Source organism: Phyllostomus discolor, chromosome 4 (genome assembly GCF_004126475.2).
Source record: "Phyllostomus discolor isolate MPI-MPIP mPhyDis1 chromosome 4, mPhyDis1.pri.v3, whole genome shotgun sequence".
Taxonomy (NCBI): Eukaryota; Metazoa; Chordata; class Mammalia; order Chiroptera; family Phyllostomidae; genus Phyllostomus; species Phyllostomus discolor.
Window position 1 is genome coordinate 2,837,874 of NC_040906.2, and position 16,363 is coordinate 2,854,236.

General features: G+C 61.3%; 1 protein-coding gene across 10 annotated transcripts in view; it reads right to left on the reverse strand.

Annotated features, from left to right (window-relative positions):
• AGAP1 (ArfGAP with GTPase domain, ankyrin repeat and PH domain 1) overlaps positions 1–16,363 on the reverse strand; it is a 348,436-nt gene that overhangs the window by 209,591 nt on the left and 122,482 nt on the right. For all 10 annotated transcript variants that reach the window (XM_036022678.1, XM_028509859.2, XM_028509858.2 and 7 more), the window contains 3 exons: positions 13,287–13,372; positions 10,780–10,921; positions 8,013–8,147 (listed from right to left, as the gene is read on the reverse strand). In XM_036022678.1, coding sequence (XP_035878571.1) covers positions 8,013–8,147; positions 10,780–10,921; positions 13,287–13,372 — 363 coding nt within the window. The remainder of the gene's footprint in view (positions 1–8,012; positions 8,148–10,779; positions 10,922–13,286; positions 13,373–16,363) is intronic.

Sequence of the window (16,363 nt, forward strand, 5' to 3'; positions counted from 1 at the left end):
AATGTTTAAGTATGTGAACAGATAACGTATGAAAAAATGTATTTTCACAGAAACGGACGTAAACCGCCCACGTGGATGGCAAAGCCCCGAGGAAAGGGCGCGGCCGCATTTTCGTCATTGAGGACCCCCCTCCAGGACGAGGCTGTGGCCACTGTGCCCCCTGGCCTGGCATCCAAGCCCCAGAACAAAAGCACGGGTACTGGGCCCCTGCGTGCACCCGCGCGTCCACGGGCCCAGGCGCACGGGGCACACGGGGCCGTCCGTCAGCCGCCTCCCGGGCTCTGCCCAGCGCCTCCGCCGCGCGGTACCATCACGTTACAGCAGCCGCGTTAACGACGCATCCTGGCGGAGAGCTCTGCACACACAGCCCGTCTTCGAGGGCTCCCTAACTGTTCTCCTCTCACTCAGCAGCGTGAGCTGGGGCGGCGAACTGTGTGCGTTTCTCTAACAGCCGCGTGGGGACGGAGCCTGCCAAGGGGGGGCGGGAGAGGAAGGTGGGGTGGCCTCCCTGGCCACCCCCTTGCACACCCTCCTGCTCAGCGGGAACCCCGAGAGACGCGTGCACGGACCCCAGGGCGCGACACCCCCAGGAGGAGGTCCGGTGTTAGAAGTTTCTGATCCAAATTTGTAGGGATTTTCGCTCCCGGGTGTTTTGAATGACTCGATTCGTTAGGACATTCGCCGAGGTCTGTAATCAGGAGTCACACGAACGAGATCAAGGCTTTTCAAACTATTTCAACCGCGGGCTGTTTCTTTCCCTAAGAAATTCTCCGAGAGGCTCCGATAAATAAGGGACGCCCCCCCCCCCCGCCCGGTTCCCTAGCCTCACTGTGACCCGAACCCACTCTCTGTGGGTGCTGCGGACTCCTCAGAGCCCACAAACGGCTTCATTCAAGGGAAACACCTGAAACCCAGGCCACCGCTCCACCCCCACGGCTGGCTCCCCCAGTTCTCGTTCTCAGGGGCGGGGACACCCCCTTGCTGGGCCTCACCAAGGCCACCCTGCGGCAGCCACCCCCACTCACGGACGGGGCCCTCGCCCTGATGAACGCGTCCCGCTGATACCCGCCCTCCTTCCCGCGCACAGGGTTCTGCCGCGCGCCCCACCCCGCGCCCCGCACGCTGCACAACTCTGCAAAGCGCATCTGCTTCCTTACAAACCCTGAACACTCAATCTGCGAGTGACCTGAGAAGAGAAACCCAATTTGCCTGGACTGGCCGGTGACTCGGTGTTTCTCCTTTGAGGCACAAACATGTAATTAATCCTCTTTTCTAAATAAATTGAATTTTTCCTGACCTGAGAACAACAATTTCTAAGGGAAACTAGATAGTGGGAGAAAATAAAGGGTAAAAGTGAGAAATAAACAACGGGAACAGCAGGGAGACCTTCTTCACCTGAGGGGTGCAGAGAACTAGTAACAGACGGAAGCCTGCGCTGGCCAACCAGCTCAGTCGGCTGGAGCGTCATCCTGGCGTGGCAAGGTTGCGGGTTCGATGCCCCGTCCAGGTACATGCAAGAATTGACCAGTGAATGCATAAATAAATGGCACAACAAATCACTGTTTAAAAAAAAAGAACCCCCTCCCAACAAACCAAGACGGAGGACCAGGGATGTGCCAAGCCCACCCCGAGCTCACACAGAAGACAACCGCGAGACGTCCGGGCGTCCTGGGTGATCCCAGACCACGATGAGCCCCTCCGAAAACGGAATGTCACCTTTCCAAATGCGACAGCTCCATCCCCCCTGTCCAGGAACCGGCCTGATCTCCAGGCCTCCGACTCCCAGAGGGCACAGAGAAGAGACCTGAGCCCCCCTCATCGCCCCACCCGCCCATCCCCCGGAGGGACAGCAGCGGGGCGGAGGCTGGTGGCCACAGCCCCCCTGCTGGGCCCAGGTGCGCCCCTCCTGCAGTTAGAGCAAGGACACAGACTCTAGCGTGAGAGGCTGGGCTGCAGCCACTGCCAGCAGGGCTCTGGACGGGCCTCCTTAAAACAGAACGACAGGCTCCACAATAAACCCGGTCATGCTGCTCCATTTTTAAACGGCCTATCTTTTGCCTCATTCTCTGAAGTTACATGCACAGCAAAAAGGAGGAAGGTGTTGGTAGTTAAACAGAATAATATATCATTTCACCCCTGTGATTTTTCCGTCCCCGTTCCAATGAATGGGACTATTTACTTCTGTATCCGTGCGCTGCTGATCCAGGAACTTCACACGCTTTATGAGGTGCATCTTATTACGGGTCTAAACGATCTCTTAAACCAGTGAGTTTTATTATGTCTGCATTCCCCACAGTGCCGGCAAAGGCGGAAAAAAAAATGCCAGTGGGAATAATCCTTCCGAGAGCCTCCACTGCCCCCTAGTGGCAGCTGACCACATGACGCCACCGAGAGCTGGACAGCAAATGCTGAGTCTCAGGCGCCCGGAGCCACAGACCCCCACCGGTAGGTAATGAGTTTTTATCCAACAGCTTTTTGGAAAAAATCTGCATGGTGACGATACGATTGCACAGCACCCCAAAACCCTGAGTAAGAGAACGATAACTTTGAGGAGCATTTTTGTTCACGACCCGGTTTTCGAGTGCAATCGGTGGCTCTGGAGTGTAGGGCACAGGTGAAACCATGCCACCGGGAGACTCGGACCTCAGGCCCAGCTGCCTGTTCGAGACTGACCCTGCCCCCTGGGAGGGGCCTCGAGGGCCCTGCCGGCCCACTGTACGGCGCAGGGCCGGGCTGGCCGGGACCCTCGGTCCTCCGGGATCTGAAACTCTCTGCGTCTGTGCGTCAGGCAAGAGATGACTTAAATGCAGGAGACACCGCAGTATCTCAGTCACGACCTCCTGGTGCAGAGCAGGGAGTATTTCCCAGCATCCAGGTGACTGTGCTGGCGTTCGGTATTTTTATTTTCCTACAATTTACAGCAAAGTTCAATGGGAAGGAGTTCCCTGAAATTCCAAAAGCTTAAACAAAAAAAAATTCTCCTTGACCTGTGGCTGCCCTTGGAGTCCGGGGGGCAGGAGGGGGGTCACAGCACCCCCTGCAGGTGAAGAGGTGAGAGTGCCTGCCCACCTGGAGGGGAGGCAGCCTGGGGACTCGGGCGTGGCTCTGCTCGTGGCCCAGCCAGATGAGGCAGCGATCTCCATGCCATCGCCACACGGACCAGCTTCACACCCTCAGAGGCCAGACTGCTGTTTGGGAACGGCACGTGTCGATACGAGCTCAGAGGCCTGCACCCCACACGCCCAGCGGAGGGGCCCGCTCCTCGGGGACAGTGCACGGCAGAACGCAGGTGGCACCACAGCACACCGCCACCTGTGCTCAGGTTACTGACACAGACACTCCACCTGCTGCACCTGCCTGTGCAGCGAACTCAGCACATGCTGGAAGAAGCACAGATGCTCACACATTCTTCAGTTTTTGTCGTGACTTCCAGGGGCTCCCCAAATTTTGACACCCCAAACATTACATGATGAATTAAGATTTTTAGGTCCCTTCAAGGGGGGGGCAGCACTTTGAGCACAGCGGCCCCGAGGCTGGTCCAGGATCCCACTCCGGAGACAGGCTGCGTGTGAGCAGGGCCAGCGTGGCCGGCTCGGGGGCTCCCCGTGAGTGGAAACGGGGGTGGGCTCAGCGGGCTCCTCGGGCCTCTCTGAGCGCCGCCCGACATGGAGCCAAGGGGAGCGCTCTCTCTGCTCCCCGCAGGCACCTGTCCCGGAGGGGACACAGGGAAGGGTGCAGGTGACACCTCCAGGCAGAAGGGACTAGCGAAGCTGAGGGAATATGCCGTCCGGACACCGAGCTCACGGCCCAAGGTCGAGGCTACACACGGAGCTGGGGACCAGCCCCAGGCCACCTGCCCTCTGGGGCACCAAGTGTCCCCTTCACAGAGGACCCACCTGCTACGCCCGAGGGCGCAGGCAGGACCACCTGCTTCCACACCGTTCCCTTCGCCAGACTGCTCCTGCCCGAGAGATGGCCCGGCCTTTCTCCCCAAAACAGCTCTTTTGGGGAGGCGGGCTTATTTTCATAGTAAGGGGCAGACCCATTGAAAATATTTGAAACACTGGAAGTTATAATTATTGTCTGTTAATAAACTTAAAGTTTTTAACAATGAAAATGTCTGGGGTGGCCAGGGTGTCGAAAGGGACACTGTGGAGGAACCCAGACGCCCCGGACAAGGACCGAGCGCGAGAGCTGAGCTGCTGCCGGGCTGGCGGTCCCGGCCCCGAGGGGCGCCCTCCGAAACGACGCAGGGCACAGGCCAGCCCGAGCCGCAGAGCCGCCCGCAGGGGCGCCGGCCCCGGGGCAGGTCAGCCGACGGGGCAAAGAGCACGGCGTTGACCATCCAAACCGGGACAAAAGTTGCTTCTCAACGGAATGCAACGCGAAACTTCGTGATTGTATCGCAGAAAAAGTATGCAACAAGAGAGCACGTGAAACGGGCCCAATAAAACCCAGCTGTTCAAACTCACGGGCGCGCGCAGGCACGCCCGGCCTTGACAGTAACAGCCCCCGGGGCAGGTGCCACGGGTGGTTTGTATTTCCACACCTCGCATCCTTCAAAAAACCCTCGCTCTCTTTTCTCCGGTGGACTCACAAGACCCAACTCGCCCATCAGAGCTTCACAGCCTGTTTTCCATTTAGACAAACAAGTTTACAAACCCCTCTTCCCAGTTTGCTTTTCCCCAAATCGGGACTGAGAGAGAAGGGGGTTTGTGCATCCCACTTCACAGAATTTCTAACCACCCTGTGCTACAACGTACACAGACCAACCCCCGATTCTGGAGCCTGGCCCATGGGGACGCCAGCCCCCTGGTTCCCGCCTGACCCGCCACCCACTCTCCCCTGCACGAGCTCCAGCCTCAGCGCCCGCATCCCTGGGGCAAAGCTACCCTTCCTCTCAAGGCCAAGCCTTCCGCAACCACAGGGCAGCCTCCCTGGGGACCGCTCTCCCTCTTGCCTCGGACTAAACAACCCGGGGCCCGGCAACACCTCCTCCTCGACCCGAGAGTGAGGCCCCGACTGGGCCCGCATTCCACCAGAGCACAGTGTTCCACCGACCTCGGTCTCGCCATCCCGGGGAAGGCCTGTGCTCATCCTGTTCTGACCCAAAACTCCGGGGAGGGTTAAATAGGTCAGAAAGTACATGGCCGTTTCATCATTTTAAAAACATTAGCGAGTGCAGAATGCTGTGGCATCACGAGCAGATCACGAACAAAATAAAAGCCATTTGTATGCATTAGCGGCACTCGGGCTAATTCCAGCCGGTGCAGTCATCAGCGGGAGCCCCGGGGGCACAGCACAGCCATGGGGCCGCCGCGCAGGGAGGGACGGAGACGGCCATTTCTCACGTCGCCGGCGGAATGAGTTCTGGGCGCGGGCCAGGAGTCTCCCCAGGAGGACCACCACGGAGGGCGGCGCAAGGCTGGAGTCGGGCGTCTCTGTGCGTGTCCGAGAGCGTGTGGGGGTGGGCGCTCCTCGTCTCCCGCCGGAGCAGCACCGTGGGACGACCCCCGACCCGGGGCGAGAAGACCAGAGCCCCAGCCAGCACGACGCTCTGCAGCGCTGCGCAGCAGAAGGTCATTTCCTGCTGCCCGCTGTTCGCGGGGACATCCACCTTCATCTGCACGTCACGACGGCGCCCTCCCGTCTTACTTCTGAAAGAGTCGGAAGGCTTTTCCTTGTGACGGTTCCTTCCCCGGGAGCAGGACCGAGTCAGGAACGGTCAGCTCTCACCGACTCCACGCTGCCGGCAGCTGCGGCTGCAGAACACGGGCCGCACCGACAGTTCAGACCATCGCTCTGCCAGAAACAGCTCACTCCCGACGGGTGACGTTAAACAAATCAAAAGCTACTCTCAGGAGACAATTCCTCTCCGAAAGGCCTGGTACAGGCTCCAGGCCCCAGGCCCCAAGCTGGGCGTCCAGTCCGGGCGGAGCGCCTCTGGGCAGGTGCCGAGACTTTTCTGAGCCTCGACGTCGCGCTCTGAACGTACAAGTGTTTTTCCTCCCTCGAGGCTGGAACGGGCCCTGCCGGCTAATGGTTCCAAGGCCGGAGTCCAGTGCCACTGCAGGAGCAACTGCTCTGACCACTAACAAACGAATGTATCATTTGACTACACACACACACACACACACACACACTACATAATCGCCATACAAAGCATGCAAAATAACCGCCACTTTCCTTTTAAATTCATGTTTGTGACGGCGCTGAGGCCGAGACCACAGCCGGCACAGAAGCCGCGGCAGCACAGGCGCCGTCCCCCCCTCGGCCCCTGTGGCCCGAGCCCCTCACGGGATGGGCTCCTTCTGCCCTCCGAGGGAGCGCGCACGCAAGCCCTGCTCAGCCTGCGCGGACCACAGGGAGCCAGGAAGCAGCTGCAACCACCAAACGGCCACCCGAGGCGGCCCCGGCGACACAGGCCCTTGGGTGCTGCCGACAGTGGCGTCTGCAAAGGCGCCCCCCGCCATCTCCCCTGGCCGGGGGCCCCCCCCCCCGCATCACCCCCTCTGTGTGGGCGTGGGGCTCTCTGACCTCGCCCCCCCCAGGACGGGTTCGCTCTGTGAGACCCGCCCACGCGTCCGAGGAAGCTGCACGCTCGGCACAAACGCACCAGCAAAGCGACAGCAGCGCGGCACACACTCACCCCGCAGCTGGACTCGGTCCCTCCTGTGCTGGGGACAAGCGAGCTTTCTGTAAAGGCCAGAGAGCGGCCACCCCAGGCTTCGGGGCCCCGGGGTCTCCAGAGCCACGGCTCAGCTCTACAGTGAGAAGCACAGCGGCCCGCCCTGTGCGGCCCGGGCACGGCAGGGCAACCGCCAGGGTCTGTTCGTGAGGACAGGCCGCTGGCTGGACTTGGCCCCCACTGCACGGGCCCGGGGGTTGGGGCTCTAGGTTGGTAAACTGGGACCTGTCAAACCCCGGAGAAGCCCAGGTGCCTCCCTGTCCAGTGCCCCACGGTCTCACTGATGTTCGCAGAGCCACCCGGCAGTCCCCGCATGTGGCCCCAGCAAACCCCGTAAATGTGAGGGTCACGGTCCTGGAAACTGAATGAAAGACTACATCCAGTACAGCATTCCTGCAATTTCACCTGAAAACCAGTGAAAAGGGCAGGCACGTGTCCCTGTTTAGGGGAACTTACGCTTTACCAACACGGGCAGCTGTTCACCAGGGCCGGTGCACAGCACCAAGCCCGGCACCCCTGGGTGGCTGGGGCAGCCCCTGAAGGGCGACCCCACGCTGGCTGTCTCCTCCACCCCCAATGCCCGTGGCACCAGAGCAGGGAAAGGGAGGGGCGGGACAGGAAGGTGGAGCTGCCACCAGAAGGGGAGGGGACCTGGATTTATTTCCCAAGAGTCCCATCAGAGGCCGGACGGATGCTGGAAACACGACCTCCCGGCTAGAGCCCACCTTCCGCCCCACCGACTCTCACTCCCGTCACCCTACCCCCTCCTCCCACCCGACTTTGGCTTAGGGATGATCAGTGTGAGCAGCCCTCCTGCCTGGGAACCAACCACGGCCCCCCCACCCCACCCCCAAGAGCGTCCTCTCTGACCCGGCACTGTGCTGGGGGCAGGCGCTCGGTCACCCCTGCAGACCACACCGCCTCCGGGCCCCGAGCCCGAGGGTGTGGTTTTTGGGTTTTTCGCCCCAACTCAACCCTTCCTCCTTTCAGCTCCCTGTCCGCAAAGGCCAACATGAAACGCCCGAACCTTTTGAAAGGGACGGCCCGAATCAGGAGCAGTGAACAGCCGTGCAGAAGAAATGGCGCCGTGCATACATGTGCCCGACATGCGTGTCATGAGTAGTCTGAGAAAGGAACACAGAACGGCCGCGCGACGACGGGACACGGAGTCTCCTGCGGGGCTGCTCAGAGCCGGGTGTGGCTGCATCTTCCGGCAGCGGCTCAGGACGGAACGGAGGCCCCGCCCCCCACCAGGGCTGACTCCGCCCCCTGCGCAGACCGGAAGGTGGCGCTGCGCTCCCGGTGGCGGTGGCGGAGCACTCACCGTCCTGGAAGACGCGCTCCACGTTCAGGCCGTAGGTGGCGCAGGTCTCGTAGTAGGTGCAGCGCTTCAGGTCGCTGGAGAGCTTCCGCGCCCGGGCGTCGTCGATGACCCGCGGGTTGGTGGAGCTGATGGCGTCTGGAACACAGGAGCGCGGGCGGCAAGGCGGTGAGCGCCGGCAGCTGCCGCTCCTCCCCCAGCGGCAGATCGCGAGGAGCTCGAAGCCTGTGCCTTGCCTACACCGAACCCGGAGTTTTCAACCGCAGTCTGCCCCCGAAGCAACCCCTCGCACGCCAGGCCAGGCCCCGTTACCAGGAATCTGTGGAGACTAGGGGACCCTGCTTCTGAAACGTAAGAAGAAGACTACCCAGAGCTCCGGAAGGAAGGGGGGAGCATGAAAAGTGGCCCCGCAGGGAAAGACATTAACAAGGGGAAACCCCAGGGTCGCCGCCTGCAGCTGACCGCCGAGGCACCGCACCCTGCTGCACTCAGCAGGGGCTCAGGGAGCCCCCACAGGGGTCGGCTCTGGTTCCAGACACAGAGACCTCAGTGCGCAGAGCAGGCAAAAAAAATCTGCACTCTCGTGGCGGGGGGGGGGGTGTCCAAGTCACACTGGGGTGGTGGGGACCAATGTAGGATGCTGCCCAGAGCTGAGCCGGCAGGGGTGGGTGAGGAGGTCCAGGAGCCCCGCCTTCAGGAGGGAGGATGGGGGAGGGGGTCCCCGGCCACTGCCCTGGCGTCCCACCAGGCCGGTGGACAAAGGGTGACAGACATGCAGGCTTTGCAGGAAGCTGGTTTACGAGCCATTAAGGAGCGGCCAAGGGGGGACCCTCCAGAGGCCCACATTTGGTCACCTTTGTGTGGGCGGAGCTTCCTCGGCCTCTGGGAATCAGGGCTCTGGCGAGGGGCGGAGGGCGCCCCAGGAGAGCTCCCCCCACTGGTAACACCGTGCATGCAGGGTGGCTCTGTCCGGCACAAACAAAGCCTCAGGCACATGGACGGGACAGCGGACAGACCTCCACCTGCCCACCCCGCAGACACAGTCAAGGAGAGGGACCCAAGGGCTGGACCTCCGATTCAGTGCCCACCGCAGGGCATCCCCAGGGCCTCCGTGGGGTCGCCCAAGGCCCCCAGCAGACATTCGGACTGCCGGGTGGGAGGCTTGGTCGTGCCCTCCTTTGGCCGGGACACAGAAGGGCAGGCAGGGCTGCCTCGGGGAGACAGGGGCTCCCGCACCCAGGCAGGACTTCAGCGAAGCTGCCCGCGTGGCGCGATGAAAGGGACCAGAGCAACCGCTCACTGACACTCGCGTGCCGTGGGCGCTGGGGGAGCCTCGCACAGACTCCTCCGTGGGACCCTGCCAGAGCCCCAGGGGTCGCAGCCAGGAGGCAGGAGCCTCGCTCAGAAATGCCCCGGGCAGGAAGGCACTGGAAGGGACTCGCTTCATCTTTCGGAAGCTTTGAGCAGGACCGGCTGTACACGAGCTACCCACTCCAAAACGTGATTAAGAATTTCCAAGTCACCCACTCAAGCCAATTCTGTGCTTTGGAACAGGGACTTTTTACAGGCGCGTCCTGTTTCCTCCTGGCCACTAGAGGGCGCTGAAGGCACACACAAAAAACGCCTCTCTTCTATTTGCTTTTAGGTTGAATCTCCTGAAGGTTTTAGTTATTGGACCACTGGCCATTTATAAACATGCTTAAAAAAACAAAGCTGCGGGGGAGTGGGGGGGCGTTCTCTCCTTGACAGCCCGACCGTAACCCTTCACATCTGGTGCACCGAGGAAAAGCTTGCAGTCCCCTCTGAGGGCCAACATGCACCCCGGCTCCAAGACCAGGATCCCTCGGCCCTCCAGCCGGGGGTCCTGCTGTGGCGGCCAGGTGCCTGCTGAGCTCCGTGCACCCCAACCTGGCACAGCGGGGCAGCTGGCCGCTGCTGCCCATCCAGACAGCCAGCTCTTGTCAGGGGGTCTTGTCCGGCGTGGAAGGGCCGACCCCTGCCAATCCTACTTTTATTTTGTGTGTGTTTGTTTTTGTTTTCTTTCTTTTTCACGGGCTAACTCTAAAGGAATTAACAAAAACAGGTTATGAACCAAAAACTGAGGAAATAATCCAATTTTCCAGGACGTGACTTTTTTTTTTTAACTTACCTGTATTTGTCACAATGCAGTTTTAAAGGTAACCTTCCTCTGATTTTTAAAAATCTGACTTTCATGGGGTGGACGCCAGGGTGTCAGCGAGTCTGTGGCCGAGGCAGGGCCCCTCCCCTGGAGTCGCTTTAAGTGGCCAGGAAGAAAACAACGAGCATGCTCATACAATACGGTTCTCCGCTGTCTGAGGGACCGATTAGACTTAAGATAAAGATTATGAGAGATTAACAAATAGAGCAAAGTGAAACACAGTTGCAATATGCCAGAAGCCAGCATTATTTTAAAGGGGCCCCAAAGATTAGTAAACATATGTCTTTTAGATTGCTTATGCACTTTACGTAACAGAATTAAGGTAACCTAACATAGAAGAGAAAATAGATTTTATTTTTTTCTAGGGCACTCCGGGGGGCTGTGCACGTTACGTTGAGGCGGCTCAGTGATTTCTCCACAGAAGCAACTCGGAAAATGGGACAATTTCATGTTCACCGTCAAAACTGGTAGGAAACTGCGTCTTTGCAAATCCCTCCACGCCGAGGACAGAGACACGCCCACACTCACACAGGGCTCCGCCGCCGGGACCCCGAGCACGTGGACGCGCAGCCGCCTGCACATGCCACTCACCCTGCGTGCCCACCAGGACCAGCGGGATGTCGCCAGTGTTCCGGTAGTTGGCCATCCGGCTGTAGTAGTGGTACACGGTCTGGAAACTGATCTCGTCTTCCAGGCTGAAGACAAATATGACAGCGTCCACCCACATGGCAAACTGGGGAGAGAAGAGGGAGAGGGCGCTCAGGAGTTGAGCGAGAGCCTCGCATCGCCTCTGGGAGCGCACGCACATCCATGGTGGACGGATGCCCCCTCCTGTCCCAGCCCCCCCCCCCGACCAGTCCCAAAAAGTCCAATGCCAGACTTCGCTGTGGCCGGGGTGCCACGACTTGGCCAGTGCCCTCTCATCCTGAGCATGACATGCCTGGTGCGGGACCCTCGTCCCCTTCCCACCCAAGACACCTGTCTCTGGAGTGCGCCAAGGAGACACTCTGACCCGTGAGGACACCCACCCTCTGTCCCAACTGCAGTCCTGCAGACGGAAGGCACCAGAGCCTTCCTGGGGACACGCTTTCAGTTTCACACTACCCCCCCCCCCCCGCCCCCCCAGTGAGCCCCCAGGGAGCCTTGCTGGGCCCTGTGAGGCGGGCGGCCCTCCCCTGGGCTCCCACAGGCTCCTCAGAACCACCCCCCTGGACCTACGCCCCCGCCCGAGGAGGTCCTTCCTTGCAAAGCTTGGGCACCACGAACCCTTGCAGCACCCTGCAAGGGCGTCGTTCTGCACCGTTACAGAAACGGCCAACCTTGATGAAAATCAGGGAGAAAAATGGAAACCCAGGAGCAGCCTGACTCTTGTGCCACCTCCTCCTTGTTTCACCTGCATCCAGGCGAACCCACCCAGACCCGCTTTCCCGAGAGTAACCGCACTGCCGGGCTCGTGCCGTCCCCTGCAATGCCCACGGCAGCACGCACGGTCGGAGCCCAGGCAGCGGGGGTCCTCTCCTCGGCGGCCCCCCGCGTCACCGGGACGGGGCCCGAGCGGCACCCAACACCCCGCTCTTCCCCGCTGACGAGGAGTGTTTAAAAACCCGTTTCCTTTCTCGAGAAGAGCCTGCAGCTCCCACCTCAGTTCCGGCGAGCAAGGGGCTGGCTCTCACACATTTGGGGAAACTTTCGGTGGGCTAAGCTCCGACGTCCCCACATAAATGCAGGAGGTACCAGTTACGGGAGAATGTCTGACGTGATAAAACTCCAACGGACCTCAGGTTCAGATGACAAACTCAAAGTTAAATGAGGACAAGAGTTCAGAAACGGAGAACCCTGGCAGGCCAGAGCCGGCCTGACTGGACCTGATGTCCGTCCGTCCGTCCAGAGGCCCTGAGGACCAGCGACAGGCCCCCCTCCTTTCTCCTTGTGGAGGGGAAGGGCACCTTCAGATGCGCAGTGTGGGGGTGGGGGTCCCTGGGACTGGCCCTCATCTCCCAAGACCGAAGCTGCCAAGGTCCGAATCTCCGTGCACAGGACACGCAAACAGGACCGTAACCTCTCGAGGGGCAGCTGACTGCCCGGCACCCACGGGCGGTGGGCTGGCTCCATGGACACCCCGCGCACCCCCTGCCCACCCCCTGCCCCAGCTTCCCCAGCAACTGCCGAAGAACCACAGAGCGAGTTCCCAAGCAGAAGTTTCGGACTAGCCTGGGACGGCACCCACAGCCACACTCTCTCCGGATTTCACCCACGAGGCCACCGGCTGGGGGTGTGGGGAAAACGCAGCCCCACGTGCACGGGAGGCCTGGAGGCGGCTTTCTCCCGGGGACAGGCAAGTGCACTCTGCCCGCCGCGCACCAGGCCTGTCTGCAGGTTTGGAAGGCTCCACCCTGCCACCCCCCAGAGCAGCAATCCAGGGTGGGCTCCGGGCCAAGCAAGGCTCCAGAAAAAAGCACGACTTAAAGGCCCGGCCCCGGGGGAACTGAGCGAAGACTTCCTCGTGGCCGGAGGCCAAGGCGGAAACCCCACCCCAGCACGGCACGGCGGCCACCTCGGGGCGCTGGACGGGGCGTGCCCGGAGTCCCCGAGCTGACCCCTGACCCCGGCAGGCCCGTGACCCAGCTGGCTCACACGCCGTGCCTGGCAGCACGCACTATGTGGGCCGGACGGTGGGCACTCCCAAGAAGGGCGTTTCCCACGCACGCTTTCTCGGGTCCGGGGTGCCGGCGCTCAAAGAACCGTCAAAAAAAAACCACGCTGCGCTGCTCGCAGGTTCCCAAGGGCTGACTGGGGAGGGGGGCCCAGGGTGGGGGGCACAGAAACTTCCAGACGTCAAGTCAGCCAAGCTGACAAACCAGTGCCTCCCCTTCATCTTAAAACCAGGAGAGTGGCAATCAGCCGCACGGCCGGGCTTCCCTGGGGGCCTTATCTGGAGAAGAGCAGAGCTGGCGTCTCGGACACGGGAGTTTGGTGGCGTTCCTCGGTCACCTTCCGCTGAGCGCACCAGACTGGTTCCTAAGCCCAGCTCCAAGGCCGGCAGCCGGAACCAGCTGGGCACCGGGCGAAAAGGCGGCCCGCTGGCGTGCAATACTCACCTGCGCCTCTGGGGGGCCCCCTTCATCTCTAATCAGCAGCAGATAGCTCTGGCCGTCAACCACAATCTCTTTCTTGAATCTGCCACCTGCCACACACACACAAAAGATCTCGTTACGCAGGAAAGGCGGGGCGTGCCGGGAGCAGACAGACGTGGGCTTCGCTTGTGGGAAAATACACCCGGGGCCGTCGCCCGGGGGGCCGCCCTGCGCCTTTAGGAGTGGGTGTCGGAGCTGCCTCCGACGACCGCTGGGCCTTGAAAGACCTGAGCTCAGATTTGCGTGTCCGTCTTAAAGAACCGGTGTCTGCTTCTGGTTAGAATGCACAGCCTCGCCCGCAAGGCCCGGGCGATGCATGGCTGAGAAGAAGGGCGGAGTTTTAGCGTGTGCGTCCCTCCGGGGAGCCTCGCCCCCTGGGCGCACGGGTATGTGCAGGGCACAGAGACAGAGAGGCCCCGAGACGGCCACTCTCTGGTTCTGGTTCTGTTTGCAAAGGACACGAATCGGCCGCGCCCGTCGGGGGCCCGGGCTGCGACGTGCTGGCGAGTTCGAGGGCCGGGAACCTGTATTCTCCTCAAGGGAAACCCAGTTCTTGGTGCGGACACAGAACGCCACAGGACGGTGTTTCGCAGTCACAGCGCACAGGGAGGGGGGGTGCCGACTACCACACACGGTTAGACAGAAACTACGGATGGCAGCCCCGCCAGGGGCGACAGAGCGGTGCAGCGGGAGGGCGGGGAGGCGTTAGGACCGGGCGGGTTAGTGGGAAGCCACCAGGAACCCCTGTGGGACGAGGCGGGAGGGGCGGCCACTCGGAGGTGGCAAGGGCCCTCTGCGGACATCGGGTGGGGGCTCCCTGAGGGGCCACGCCACGGCCACGCCCGTCTCCCAGCCCTGCCCTGGACCAGAGAGGCCACCTTCCGGGACTCAGGGCTCTGAGTCCGCCCCGGTGAACCCTCGCCGGGGTCCCGAGCTCCCTTCTCAGAGAGGAGTGCATCGGTACCTGCTCTCCCTCTCCGCTCCTGGCACAGACGCCTTCCGGACCTCCGTCACAAACCCAAAACACCAGGTGCTGGAGAGCCAGCTGGCAGGACCGCCCACCGATCCCCAGAGCCTGCCCGGCAGGGCCTCCACCACCCAGAGCCGCATTGCACTTCTCCGCCAGTGGTCCGATGAGGGGGACCTTTCATCCCGGCATCCGAGGTCTGGATGCCGGGAAGCAGGCACCAGGGCCCCCACTGCAGCCGGCTGCTGTGCAAGGTGGCGGTGAGCCGGCCAGAGTGCATGCACACGCGCGCACACACACACACACACGCACACCACAGGCACACGCATCCACTCCCACACTCCTTCCTGGGCGCTGCCGAAGAGACGGGTGAAATGCACTTCCTTTGCTGGGTGTTGGTTTGTTTGGTAACAGAAACCAAAGACAGCTTCCCAGCGTTAAAACTTAGCAGATAACCTCCCATGCCGGTCCCTCTCCGCACCGTCGCCAAGGGAAGGGCAGAGTCTGCAGAACCAGTAAGCAGGAAACACTCCCGGGGGGACGCAGCAGACCGTCGCACCCGGGGCCAGACGCGGCAGGAGGGCCGGCAGACGACTCGCTCGTGGTCCCCAAATCACCAACTCCTGGTAAGTAAGAGACCTTAACGCCCCCTCCCAGCTGGGCTGTGGTGACCACAGAAGGAGCTAGGAGAGCTAGGAGAACCCTCCACCCCACCCCTCCCCCACTGTGACAGCCACGGGACTGAGCAGCCAGCTCCCTGCAGGCCCTGGAGCCGCCCACGCCTCAGTCAGCGCCCCGGGAAACTAGCACACCCCCCGCTGACAGGTTCCTGCCCCCCCTGGAGGCGTGCACGCTCCATCTCCCCCCTCTCCCCCCTCCTGCTCTGCGGTGGTCTCTGGCTCGGCAGCCTTGGGCCCAGGACCTCACACCTAACTTTTATCACCTCTGTAAGGTGGGAAAATTCCTGTTCACATCTGAGGCCCCCTCTGGTTCCAAAAATCGCTGCTCTACGTGCCCCTCCCCCGAGATACAGCACATCTGGGACAACTGCAATAGAACAACAAGAGAAAAAAAGATACAGTGTATCTTCTCAACATTCTATGCTTGCAAACGCCAGACACTTGCAACTGGCTTGTATGATTTCTTCTGGTACACCCGCACGAAGAAAAGAAAATGAAATATTTACACCCATTTGCCACGAACCCAAAGACTTAGCAAGGAGGTAAAACTCAGCCAGGTGCGTACGCACCCCGGCTGTGAGGAGTGAGGATGGGATGAACACAAGGATACAACACACGTCCCTTCACCCCAATGAGGGCCGGCAGGCTCCCCTGCTGCGTAGCAGTTGGGGCTGCAGAAAGAAACGTGGCGGAGCAGGCGGGCAGGCCCTGGGCCACGTGGCCTCCCGCCGTCCTCTCTTCCCGGAGTCTCTGCTCCGGCCAGTCTGCCTGACCCTGCCCCACCGTGCGTGGGCCCTGAGGCCCTGCTGCGACTGTCGAGCGCCCACGGGGCGGCCTCGGGAACGTGGGGGGGCCGCCGTGTCCTTACTCCATGCCCTGCGCAGGAGGGGCCGTCTTCGGCCCCAAACTCAGTCCCATGCTGGGAAACAGGACCAAGAAACCCACCCGTCTATCGGTTTTGTTTTTATTTTCATGTTCGTCTGCATGTTCCTACCCTCGCAAGCCAACAAAGAAAACTGGTCTTGCAGGTGAATCTCCAGGTGAGCCACTTCCCCTCTGCACAGGAAAGGGGGGGAGCTCTACCCCAGCGCTGGAGTGGGACGCTGCCCATCGGCCACGGCCCTGCCCTCGGGTGCGGGCCGGCCTCGGGTGGGCCCTGGCGGCGGGTGGTATGCCGCTGCCACAGCTCAGAGGTTCCCACCCCCTAAGACGTCTTCACCGGTTTGCCTGACGCTTTCGCCTCCTCACTGACCCCCAGACTGCGCTGCGTCCTGAAGTCCAGTGGGACCAGAGGGACGCGGCGGAGGAACCACGACCCTTTTCACTTCTCCCTACGGGAATACTCAAAAATTTCAATCCCAAACATGCCGGGAATTCTTTAAAAATTAATTCCA